The sequence below is a fragment of the Mustela nigripes genome, chromosome 17, assembly GCF_022355385.1.
Source record: "Mustela nigripes isolate SB6536 chromosome 17, MUSNIG.SB6536, whole genome shotgun sequence".
In the NCBI taxonomy this organism is placed as follows: domain Eukaryota; kingdom Metazoa; phylum Chordata; class Mammalia; order Carnivora; family Mustelidae; genus Mustela; species Mustela nigripes.
This window is the reverse complement of record NC_081573.1, coordinates 55,361,510-55,371,935: the sequence shown is the minus strand read 5'-3', so window position 1 is coordinate 55,371,935 and position 10,426 is coordinate 55,361,510. Positions and strand designations below refer to the sequence as shown.

General features: G+C 63.7%; 1 protein-coding gene and 1 long non-coding RNA gene across 9 annotated transcripts in view; one reads left to right on the top strand and one right to left on the bottom strand.

The window, feature by feature from the left end:
* The first annotated feature begins 70 nt into the window (after positions 1 to 70).
* LOC132005097 (uncharacterized) lies at positions 71 to 5,847 on the top strand. 7 transcript variants are annotated; one of them, XR_009400730.1, is made up of 9 exons: positions 71 to 218; positions 435 to 583; positions 1,838 to 1,986; positions 2,935 to 3,366; positions 3,533 to 3,726; positions 3,900 to 3,972; positions 4,080 to 4,227; positions 4,946 to 5,061; positions 5,627 to 5,847. It is a non-coding gene; the product is annotated as an uncharacterized LOC132005097 (long non-coding RNA). The 7 variants fall into 7 exon arrangements; XR_009400729.1 differs by having other exon boundaries at positions 1,838 to 2,166; XR_009400728.1 differs by having other exon boundaries at positions 1,838 to 2,196.
* Positions 4,345 to 10,426, bottom strand: part of NECAB2 (N-terminal EF-hand calcium binding protein 2) — a 27,804-nt gene continuing 21,722 nt past the window's right edge. The window contains exons 7-14 of one of the 2 annotated variants that reach the window (XM_059381866.1): positions 9,926 to 10,050; positions 9,709 to 9,788; positions 7,132 to 7,185; positions 6,437 to 6,549; positions 5,854 to 5,877; positions 5,600 to 5,677; positions 4,974 to 5,065; positions 4,345 to 4,799 (exon numbers count right to left, since the gene is read on the bottom strand). In XM_059381866.1, the coding sequence (XP_059237849.1) occupies positions 4,771 to 4,799; positions 4,974 to 5,065; positions 5,600 to 5,677; positions 5,854 to 5,877; positions 6,437 to 6,549; positions 7,132 to 7,185; positions 9,709 to 9,788; positions 9,926 to 10,050 (595 nt within the window). In that variant the 3' untranslated portion in view covers positions 4,345 to 4,770. The remainder of the gene's footprint in view (positions 4,800 to 4,973; positions 5,066 to 5,599; positions 5,678 to 5,853; positions 5,878 to 6,436; positions 6,550 to 7,131; positions 7,186 to 9,708; positions 9,789 to 9,925; positions 10,051 to 10,426) is intronic. The other variant, XM_059381867.1, reaches the window with a different exon arrangement.

Sequence of the window (10,426 nt, the reverse complement as noted above, 5' to 3'; positions counted from 1 at the left end):
GGGGACAGGGGGCCCCGGGGGTCGGCCCCGGGCCCAGAGTAGGGGAGAGGGTGGGGAGGGAGGCGGCCAGGGGCCCGGCTGCTCCTGTCGCTGTGCTCGTTGGCACTGACCCTGCATGGGACCTGGGGTGTCCGGGCCATCACTGGATCCGGGCCACTCTTCCTCTGCCTTGGGACGTCGGCCGGAAGCAGCGGGGCTGGAGTCAGGAGATGGTGGTGGTGAGTCATGGGTTCCTGCCCGTGTGGCTAGTGGGGATACAACTGGATTTTTTTGTTTTCTGTTTTCCATACCACCCACTCGCATTCACTTTTTTGCGGGAGAACTCACACACCGTAAGGTTCAGCCTCGTGGAGTGGACTGTTCAGTGGAAGCTGGTGCCTGGGGTCGTACTGCTGTCCCCAGCGTCGAATTCCGGTGTGTCTCATCCCCCACAGAGAAAGCTGTGCCACCAGCAGTCCCTGCCTGGCCCCGGGGAGCATGAGGCTGCCATCTGCATGGACCCGCTGCTTCCGGACCCCCGTGAGCGGCCTTCGCGTCCGGCTCCTTTGACCTCAGCGTGTTTTCACATTCGTCCGTTTTACAGGTGAGGCACTGAGGCTCAGCAGAGTCCCGGCTCCTCTCTGCCCTCCTCTGCCCTGGCCGCGGGTGTAGACTCTGACCCAGTGAGGGGGGCCAGCGCCACACCCTGCCATACCCTCTGTCCGGTGGCCGCAGCGGCCTCCCCGCCCCCCCACCCCAGATGAGGGCCTCGGAGCCAGGCCGTGGGCTGCGGCAGAGCTGCCCCCCGCAGGCACCAGCCAGTGGAGTCCTTGATCCTCTGTCCCACGTGCTTCTAGCAATGCTGCGGCCGGGCTCGAGCCCTCCAGGGCTCCTGGAGTCCCCAGGAAGCACGGAGTGTGGTAGGGAAAGGACAGGGCCATCGAAGGAGGCGCCGTGAGGCCTGGCTTTGGGCTCGGAATGTTGCTTTTGACCGCTGGCTCCTGCCGTTTGCTCACTCAGATCTGGGGGGTTTATGAACCGTCTGTGGGAGTCTGATTCCCCAGCGGCCACACTGCGCAGCCTGGCGGGCTCCCCGTGAGATTCAGAGGTGATGGTGTGTCAACAGCAGCGGTAGGGGCCTGAGCCGCGGTCGCTTTATTTCCAGAAAACCGAGGTTGAGAGGAGGTGAACACAGAGCTTCCTGCAGCCGGGAAGAAAGGGAAGTAGGGTGCTAGGGCCCACCCCAAAGCCGACGGCACGTCAGGGGGCAGCGGACTGGTACGCCATGCTGGGGGAGAGGAGGGGGGAGAGAGTGGGACCCTTGAAGGGTGACGCCCCCCCTGCAGGGGACAGTCATTTTCAGCCTGGTCTCGGGCAGGAATAGGATGTGATCTCGTAGGACAGCCATCATCGTTCTGGGGTGTACGGCAGAGAACTGCTGGCCGGGGTGTTCCCCTCTGATGTCTGCCCCGGTGGAGGTGCGAGCTGACTCGGGGTGGTCCTTCTCCACCTGAGGCCCCCTCAGGTTTTGCCAGCCGCCAGCAGGAAGGGCAGAAGCCGTGTCCTCGAGGTCATGGTGGCGTCACGTAGGGCTTTGGGTGGGCTCTGGGTCGGAAAGACCTGAGCCTGTCCTGCCTGCCGCTGAGCAGCGGTGGCAGCCTTGGCTAGCCCGGGGCCTCAGGTCGCTATCCCAGGCAAACACCCGCTGTGCTGTTGTCAGCCGCGGCGTCCTGCAGCGTCCTGCAGCGTCCTTTCTCGGTAGGTCAGCAGCCACCGCCTCCCTTCTCCCTTGTGGTCGCAGTCTGTGTCCTTGCTGTCCTCTAAAACCAAGCTAAGGACGGCCCCTCTCCCACCCCAGGTTGGCGGGGAGTGTGAGCTGAGACGCCCCCGCAACGCCGTCGGCGCAGAGGCTGGCCTGTCACGGGCCACGGTGTCCGCCGTGCGTGAGGGTAGACACTCGTCTCAAACCATCCTGCAGACGTGGCCGAGGGAGGTTTTGTGTCACAGGTGACGAGTTCTGCTCTGAGTGGCGTGGGCGGCCGGGGGCTCTGGGGAGGGTCTTCCCCCTGGCTCCGGTGCCCCCCACGGCTGGGCAGCGCTGCCAGGCCCCTGCGCAGCTCCGCTCCTCCGACACAGGCCGGCCCCCACACACCCCCCACGGCAGGCTCGGGTCTGGAACTGCACACGGTGAGAATGTGCATTGGCCGCTGAACGCAGGTGGGGACCTTTTTGATGTGGACACGTGAGCTGATGGGGGTTTGGGGAGGGGCGGCGGTTGAGGTCAGCTTGATGTCACGCCGAAGGAACCGTCGGAGGTGTATGATTCAGTTACTGCAGTGTTGGGTGGACACCTCCGCCTGGTTCCCAAACACTCCTGACACCCCAGCAGGAAACCCCGTCACTCCCTCCTCCCTCGGACCCCAGCCCGGAAAGCCCTCGTCTTCTCTCCGTACCTAGAGATGAGACTATTCTAGACGTTCCGCGTGAATGGGATCACATGCTAGATCCCTCCGTGGCTGGTCTCGTGCATGTGGCTTTGTGTTTTCACGGGTTATTCGTGATGGGCAGGGGTCCGTACTGCGTTTCTTTCTGTGGCTGAACGGGACTCCCTGGTGTGGCCGGAGCCCACGTGGCCTGTCCCCCCGCTGACGGCCTTCGGAGCTTGGACCCAAGTCCTTGCTCACATGTGTCTCCTTAGTCGTCTGGGGGCGTGGGGTAGACCTAGGAATGGGCTGGCCAGCTCCTAGAGTACCCGTCTTTGAGGAACCTGATCGATGTCTTAATGACCCAGCCTAGAGCTGTTCTCACGTGTCTGTGCTGAGTGGCACAGGGGCTTGGGCACCGGGCTGGGGACAGGTGGCTCTGGGTTGGGATGTAAGTGGTGCCTTTAGCTTGCTGTGTGACCTCTGGTGAGTCGCTTGCCCTCTCTGTTTACATACCCCCGACCCCTGCCAGGAACCTGCCTATCCCGGCGCGGCACCTGCAGCACCAAGGGAGATGGTGTCTGCGTGCCTGGTTGTGAAGTGTACATTCAGCGGGCGCTCTGGTACCTTTTGGGGCTGGAATCTGTTCTCCCCGGAGCCTCTTCCCACCCACTCAGCATCCACGGAGGCTCCGCGAGCTCCAGCTGCTGTCAGCAGAGATGCTACAGTCCGGGTGCAGTGCGCGGGCCGGCGTGCAGGACGTGTGGCAGACGTGTAACACGCCCAGCTCGTGGGGTTCCTCAGCTATACCCCAAGGAGCCTCAGCCCCGAGAATCTTTGTAAAACTGCGGCGCTGATGGGAGCAGCACTGGCTTTGGGGGTGCTTGTGGATGCTGCGGGCAGGACCCTGGGACATGCCACTCTCAAGAGCGGAGAGGCTGCGGCAGGGACGTGCTGCTGGGAGGTGCGTAGCTGGGGTCGGGACTTGCTTTTTACGCTTCCCGCAAGCCCACCTTGTGGGTCACTGGGTGTGCCTGAAGGACCGGCATCCACCGCACCAGGAGGCGGCAGGACCCAAGGGGGAGGGAGCGGGGGCCTTATGGCAGTGACAGCTGTCCTCTCGTCCCCAGGTCCCAGGCTGGCCGCTCCGGGTGCCTCCGTGGCCCCAGAACTCCCACCAGGCCCCACCGACGCACTGTTGCCCTGGCTGAGGACCTCACTCTTTCCTGGTCCCTTGGGATGCCTGTATCTGCCGTCTGCTTCCAGGCCAGGGAAACAGAGTGGGGACGTTAAAGAGGTTCCAGAACGGGACTTGAAATAATGTGTAAGTCTCGAGTCTTGTTGGAATAGCTCCCTTACAGGTGTGCAGTGAAGGGTCCAGGGCGCCCGGAGCCCCGTGCCCTCGGACTTCGGCTGCGGGGAGGGGAGCTCTAGGACCTTGGAATGTCCTGATCTCAAACCTTTGTTTACTGGGGGCCTCCGACCTGGAGGTTTCAGCTTGACTGCAGGAGGGCTGGAGGCTAAGTCAACACCGGGCAGGGCTGGGCCCCCATCGCCCCGCTCTGGACAGGTCAGTGCAGGGAGACAGCGGGCGGGGAGGCTTGTGAGCTCTGGGCCCGGTCCTCCTGCTGCTGACTTCAGTCTGTCTGTCCCCTTGTGTCGTGCCGGAATCAGCAGCAGAGTGAACTGGCTCCGCTGAGTTCTCTGAGTCCTTGTCGTGAACCGCTGGGCCCGAGGGGAGCGCCTGGGGCCTCCCAGGACTTCAGAGCGGGCACCGCTTTGTCTGTCAGACACGCACCTCGGATTGATCGGCTCCGTGTTCCAGGTAAGGAAACAGACTTTGGGGTGATGGGGTCAAGGTTTCGCGGCTCGTAAGGGGCCCCACGCACCAGGACTGCTTTGTGCATCTAGCGGCCGTCCGCTAGAAAATTCGAAAGAAAACCAGCACACCACCGTTCCCAACCAGTGTTTATTGGTGCCGGACTGCCAAGCGGGCACTGGCTACGGGGGCGCTCCAGTCCGGCGCGGCGGGGCCCAGGCCGAGTGGGGCACTACAGGGGCGCAGCTCCTACCTGGGCAGGGTGTCCCCCAGGCCCATGAGGCTGGGGGTGGCGGGGAGGGGTCATGCGTGGCCGCTGGGCCGGGCTGGGGGAGGTGCTGGTCCCAGGACACCTCCCTGTGCCTGCTGTTTCCCAGTGGCGGCAGCCGCTAAGGGAGGGCGGGGGATTGGGGAAGGGGCTGCTCCTTCACAGCAAACAGGGAGGATACATTCTTGTCTGAAGTACAGTGAAAAGACAGCGGATGTACCAAAGTTGCTAGAAAAGAGTGGGCAGAGGGGCAGGCGGATCCAAAGGCCTCAGGGACGTGGTCAGTCGCGGCCCACAGTACACCAGGCAGCTGTGAGGCGGGACAAAGCAGGGGGTTGGGAAGGGCAGCCCCTTCGCCCTGTCCCGGAGGGAGGCGGGGAAGCACCTCCCGCCTCCAGGCCCGGACCCCTCGCAGGGGCTGGACCAACTCTCACACCCTTGGGCTCCCGCTTCTAGGACCCCCTGCACACCCACTTCCGTCTACCTGGCACCAGGATCCTGGAGAGGACCTCAGGCTGACTCAGCGTGTCCACCTTGACGTGCCGGAACGCCTTGCACACGGGGCTCTGCAGGTGCCTGCGGGACGGGGACAGGGGTGCTGTGGGTGCTGGGGGGCCTCCAGCCCAGGAGTGGGGCCGCAGGTCTCTAATCCTGGCTCTGCGGGGTTCGGGGACTTTCCTCCTCCTCAGCCACACTAGGCACTTAAAGAAATGAAGGCCCAGCCTCAGGGCCGCTGAATGCTGTGGCCTTGGAGCAGGGAGGGGCAGGCTGGGCTCCCGCCTCCCGAGGAGCCTTCTGAACCGGCTGAGCCACCCAGGTGCCCACCGGGCGTTCTTAACCAGAGAACTTGCTGGGGTTTGAGTCCCTGGAGCCTCAGTTCTCAGATGGCAACAGACTTCATCTCGGCTTCCAGGCTGGCCAAGGACCGGGGTTCAGAGCCCAGCTGGTTAGGGCCGTTAGGGCCTCAGTCGGCCCAGTAAAGCCAGCACCCTGTGGCCGATGCCCCACGGACGGTGCTCATCACGCCCCTGCCCTCCGTGCTCTCTCTCCAGGGCGCTCCGGGAAGGGGTGCGGAGGGTGAGGGTCGGCCTGGGCCCGCGGCCCGCTTACCGCCTCCACTCCTCCTCCGTCTCCCAGAACTCGTAGACCACGAAGGTGAAGCCGTCAGCCAGCCTCACGGCCGCGATGCTGAAAGAGAAGCACCAGTTAGGGGCTGTCCGACCGTCCCCCTCAAAGCAGGGCCCCGCCCCGAGACTGGCAGGAGTGGGGAGGGCCCCCAGCAGCTGCTCTCCTGACTGTTCGGTTCAGGGGGTCCCTCCGCCCCCACCACAGGGCCCCGCCTTTCAGAGGCCAAGGATACTCACCAAATGAATGACAAAGCGATGATGCTTTAAAAGGGTTTTTATTCATTTAAAAATCTTTAAAAATAAAAGCATCTTCCTCTGGCCACGCTCTCCTCTGGTTTCACTTCCTCCTTAAAACACTCTTGTGAGTTGGAATGGGCCCAGCGGTGGCTGGGGGAAGGCCTGCGCGGGGTCCGGGCCCGCCAGGCCCCCTTCCTCCCCTTCAGTAGGGCAGACTGTACCTGGGGCCGGGGGTGGAGGCAGGGGTTGCCTCCCCCAGTGTGGCTGGCCCGGCGGGGAGGGGGCGAGGTGCGCAGATTCCGCCCTCTCCAGCCCCATCCTGACCTGGCTCCCTTCTCAGCTGCGCTCTGGCCTGCCGCTTTCTCCCCGCTCCGCAGAACAGAACCCCAAGCATCGCCCAGTAAGCCCCGCGCATCCCTCCACCATCCCCTGTAGCAACCCCAGGGACCACGACGGAGCGGAAGCCCGGGAGCCGGAGTCACGGCCACTGTATGAGGTGGGGCAAAGCCGGAACCCCAGGGACCTCCCTGGGGCACCGTCTGACCTCGGGGGAGCCCGGCCCTCCAGCCCCAGCCCCACTCACTGGAAGCAGCTCCCGGCCCCGGCAGTGCCGCGGAGGTACTGGCGCAGGGAGTCCACGAACTCACTCAGCTGTTCGGGGCACACGGCCATCTCCTGCCGGACCAGCTGCAGGTGCTGGGGGCCATGGAGAGGGGTGAGGGTGGGCGCCCGTGGGCCGGCTGTGTCCCTCGGCCCCTCTGTCCTCCCGGGACCCCTCCTGCCCCCAGGGCACAGCCCAAGACCTGGCCTCCCCAGACCCTCCCACAGAGAGCTCAGACAACTCGCTCGGCCAACATAAAACCAGAGAAACCTCACAGGTACACACGCGCCCTTCGCGCTTATACGGGCTACTGGGAGCGAGGACTGGAGAGCCCTAAGCTGACAGCAGCCCCGCCAATGCAGGACGCCCGAGAAGGGTGTTCCCAGAGGCTCTAGGGACGCCGGGAGCCGCCTGCAAGGCGCTCTGGTCCCAGAGGCAACATCCCCAGGCGCAGCACAACTGTCCTGGCGTCACTGCGATGATCACTTTGCTCTGAGCCAAACTGTTTCTGAACGAAAAAACACCCCTGGGAGGGCTGGGGGACCAGCAGCTGGGGCTGCATCTCCCCTGGTGGTGGTGCCGGGGCGGGGGTGTCAGACACGGAGCTGCCGGCATCGAGGCCGGGCTCCCGCAGGGACGGGGCTGCAGGAGAGGGGCAGGAAGGGACCGGGCCTCACCATGTTGGTGCCTTCTTCATCCGAGAGGCGCTGCTGAAGATCAAACCAAACGGTCTGAAACCAAAACATACAAAGATGTGTTGGAGACAAAGGCCACCTCCCCTAAGGAGGCCTCCAGGACTACCACAATGAAAGCCATCAAAGAGCTCCAGCCTCCCCACCCCATGGGTCCAGGGACTCTGGAGTCCCCAGGTGGCTAGATGGAGCTCGGTCCATACACAGCGCTGGCTCTGAGGGGAGCTGGGAAGCCAGGCTGGGCGACGGACTGCAGAGCGGCCGAGAGCCCTTTTGGCCTTGGCATGTGGGAGCACTGGGAGGCACAGAGGGCGACCAGATCTACCCAGGGGGCATTCTGCCAGCAGGGGAGGGTCCTCTGGGGACATGCAGCCATGGGGGCTTGAGACTTGACTCCGGGATGCTGGGTTTTTGCCACAGCTGCTGGCAAAGCCCTGAGGTTCCCCATCAACATACCAATCACCCCGAGTCCTAACCCCCGGTGCCTCGTGAATCCAACGCTCTCCATGGGCTGGTCTATTACCCTGGCCTCCCCCAGGCCTTGAACTAGATGCTTTACAAACACATCTTGCTGAACCGTCCAGACTGAGGAAGACACTGCCCCCGCCCCCACGAGCCCCAAGAGAGCAGGAACCGCGTGCACACAGCTCACGACCCTGTGCCGGGGTCTAGAACACAACCCGACGGATGCTCAGGCTGTTTCTGAGCTGAGAACCCTGGCTCCGAAGGCCACGAAACCTGCGTGACTGGAGGAGACTGGGTTCGAAGCCAGGGTCTCTCACCTCCCCACCCACAGATTCCTGGTTCTTCTCCAACTTGTGCACCCCACGAAGGCCACCTCTGCGCCTGCTCCCGACCATCCTCCACGGGACAGCCCGTGTCTCCCGCACAGTCACGGACACGGGGTCCTTCCTCTCGTGTGGAGGACACACAACTGTGAGACATATCTGCTACTCAGGAGAACAGCCAGTGGTGGTCGGGCCTGTGATCTGTGCGGTCACTACCTCTGAGATTCTCCAGGATGTCCCCTAACGCCTGTGCCCCAAATGGCCTCATTTCTGCAGCGGGTCCTGCAGAAGGTGCGGACTTCTCAGAAACGCGGGGCTGCAAGGAGCTTTGCAGGTGCCCGAGGTGTGCCTGGCCCCTCACCTTAACACCGAGGCGGGCTCCTGGGGGCGGGGGGTGCGGGGGCACCACGTCTGCCCCAACCCCTCCAGCACCCCATCAGTCCCACCCAGGCAGAGCAGCCAGGCTTAGGCGGGCACGCAGAGGGCGGGGCCCCCTGGCGACCCCGGATTGGCTCCCGCCGGCGGCCTGGACCAATCAGGGGCCGGCAGGAGGGGCCCCGCCCCATCTCCAGGACACCCAGGTGCTCCGAGGTCTCCAGCCAGCTGGTTGTTAAGGCGACCGGGCGCTAAAAATAAGCTTCAAACAACCTCCCTCCGGAGGCGCCGCCGAGTTGTTATGGCAACCGGGCCTCGGGGTCCTGCCGAGCCGTTCCCACGGCGCCCACTCGGCAGGCTTTCCGGGGAGGGGGATCCCACCTCGGCCCCCGGCAGGTGGACGGCCGCCTCCGCCCCCAGGCTCCCCTGCGGCCGGTCCCGCGGATCCCTCCTCACCCCCAAACCCAGGAAAGTACTTTTTTGCCCTTTTGCCAAAGATGTGAAAAATCCAGAGACTTCGGAGACACGTACAATGGCTGTAACCACTGAGCTCGCGGGGAGCGGCTGCCCGGGGTCCCCCAAGCAAACACATGCGTCTGGGTTTTGGTGTCAGAACATCCAGTAACGAGGGCCAGCAACCGCTGAGTAGATGCTCACCGCGGCAGGCTCCGGGGGAGGCGCTCGGGGGAGGCTAAGACCTCATTTTCTTTCATCCTCACAACAAGGCTGGGGGTGGACGACTCTGAATGCTTCTGAGTCTGGGGCTCATAGAGGGTATGTCACTGGCCCAGGGTCACACAGCTGCTAAGTGGCCGCAGGGGACATCAGCCCCGCCCACAGCCTCACATCAGACTTGCAGGCTCCAAGCTCTGCCTGCGGTACTGGGGACGGCCCCTGTGGGTTGTGCTGTGAGGACCTACTGAGTGGTGAAATGTTCTCGGAAGACAGGATTCTGTAGAGACTCCGCCGTTTTTTTTAATTACCCGTGGACGTACTGAACCATATTTGAAAGAGGCCATGAATGCATCTGGTCATTGGAATGCTTCTAATCGTCTCTGGGACGTTGCTGTTCCGCACCTACTGCCTTTTGCCATCACCTGCCCAGGCCAGGCCCACCTTCCAGCAAAGCCACAGGAAGCCTTGTTGCCTGGCCATCCAGGCCACTGCTGACTCCTTCCTGCTCCCTGAGATGCCCCTCCCAGCTGCCCCCAGCCCTGTGACAGCTCCCCCTCCCCCCTGGCACCTCTCCTCGGGCCGGTACACGGGACACATTTCCCCTAGTCTTGTTCTCCGTTCCCCCATTCCCCCTTGGCCCAAGGTCCGGGGCTCCCGTCAGACTCTAGACCTGACCCTACACTCACTGGGTGCAGGGGCGAGGGTGACGGCAGGGTGGGCTTACCTTACTCTCCAGCCGTCCTATCAGCTCTGCCAAGCGGCTAATCTGGGCTTCCAGGCCCTCCTCCTTGGGGTCTGCAGAGACTAAGGAAACGAAACAGAGATGCTGATTGTGGGAAGTGTGAGGCGCTCTCAGCCCTCCCAGTCCCATCTGGAGGCCCAGGCTGTATCCGGGCCACCGCCGGTGTCACCCCCACCCTCCCAGGGCGCCACTCTCTCACCAGATGGGAGACTCTTCCCTTCTTCTGCAGCCCCCAGCTTGGCGCTGGGGGCGTGGGGGGGCGCGGCGCTTCCGGACCAGGTCTCCACCACGCCGTGGCTGGCTTTGCTGTGGTTCTGTCTGCAGCTGGAGTGGAGGAAACACACCGATGACGGAGGCGGCAGGACCCTGGCCACTTGGACAAACACTAAGCACCCGTTGTGAGCAGAAATGCGCACAGGTGACCCGATGGGGTCCCATTCCCGTGGGACTGCCATAATGGCCTTGGTTTCCTGAGCAGTAAAGGAGGCCCACGGACAGGTGCCTTCTGCAAGACCACACAGCTGGCAGGCATTCTAGGATGACCCAGCCCTGGGTCTGTGCCCAGGGGAGTCGGGGTCCATTCCAGGGCTGACGCTGAGCCAGGCTCTCACCCCACAGCAGAAGTGACAGCTTCTTCTCCCGGCTTCACTGGGGTCGGGCGGAGGGAACCTGGGTCTATACCAGCTCGACAGGCCCCCTC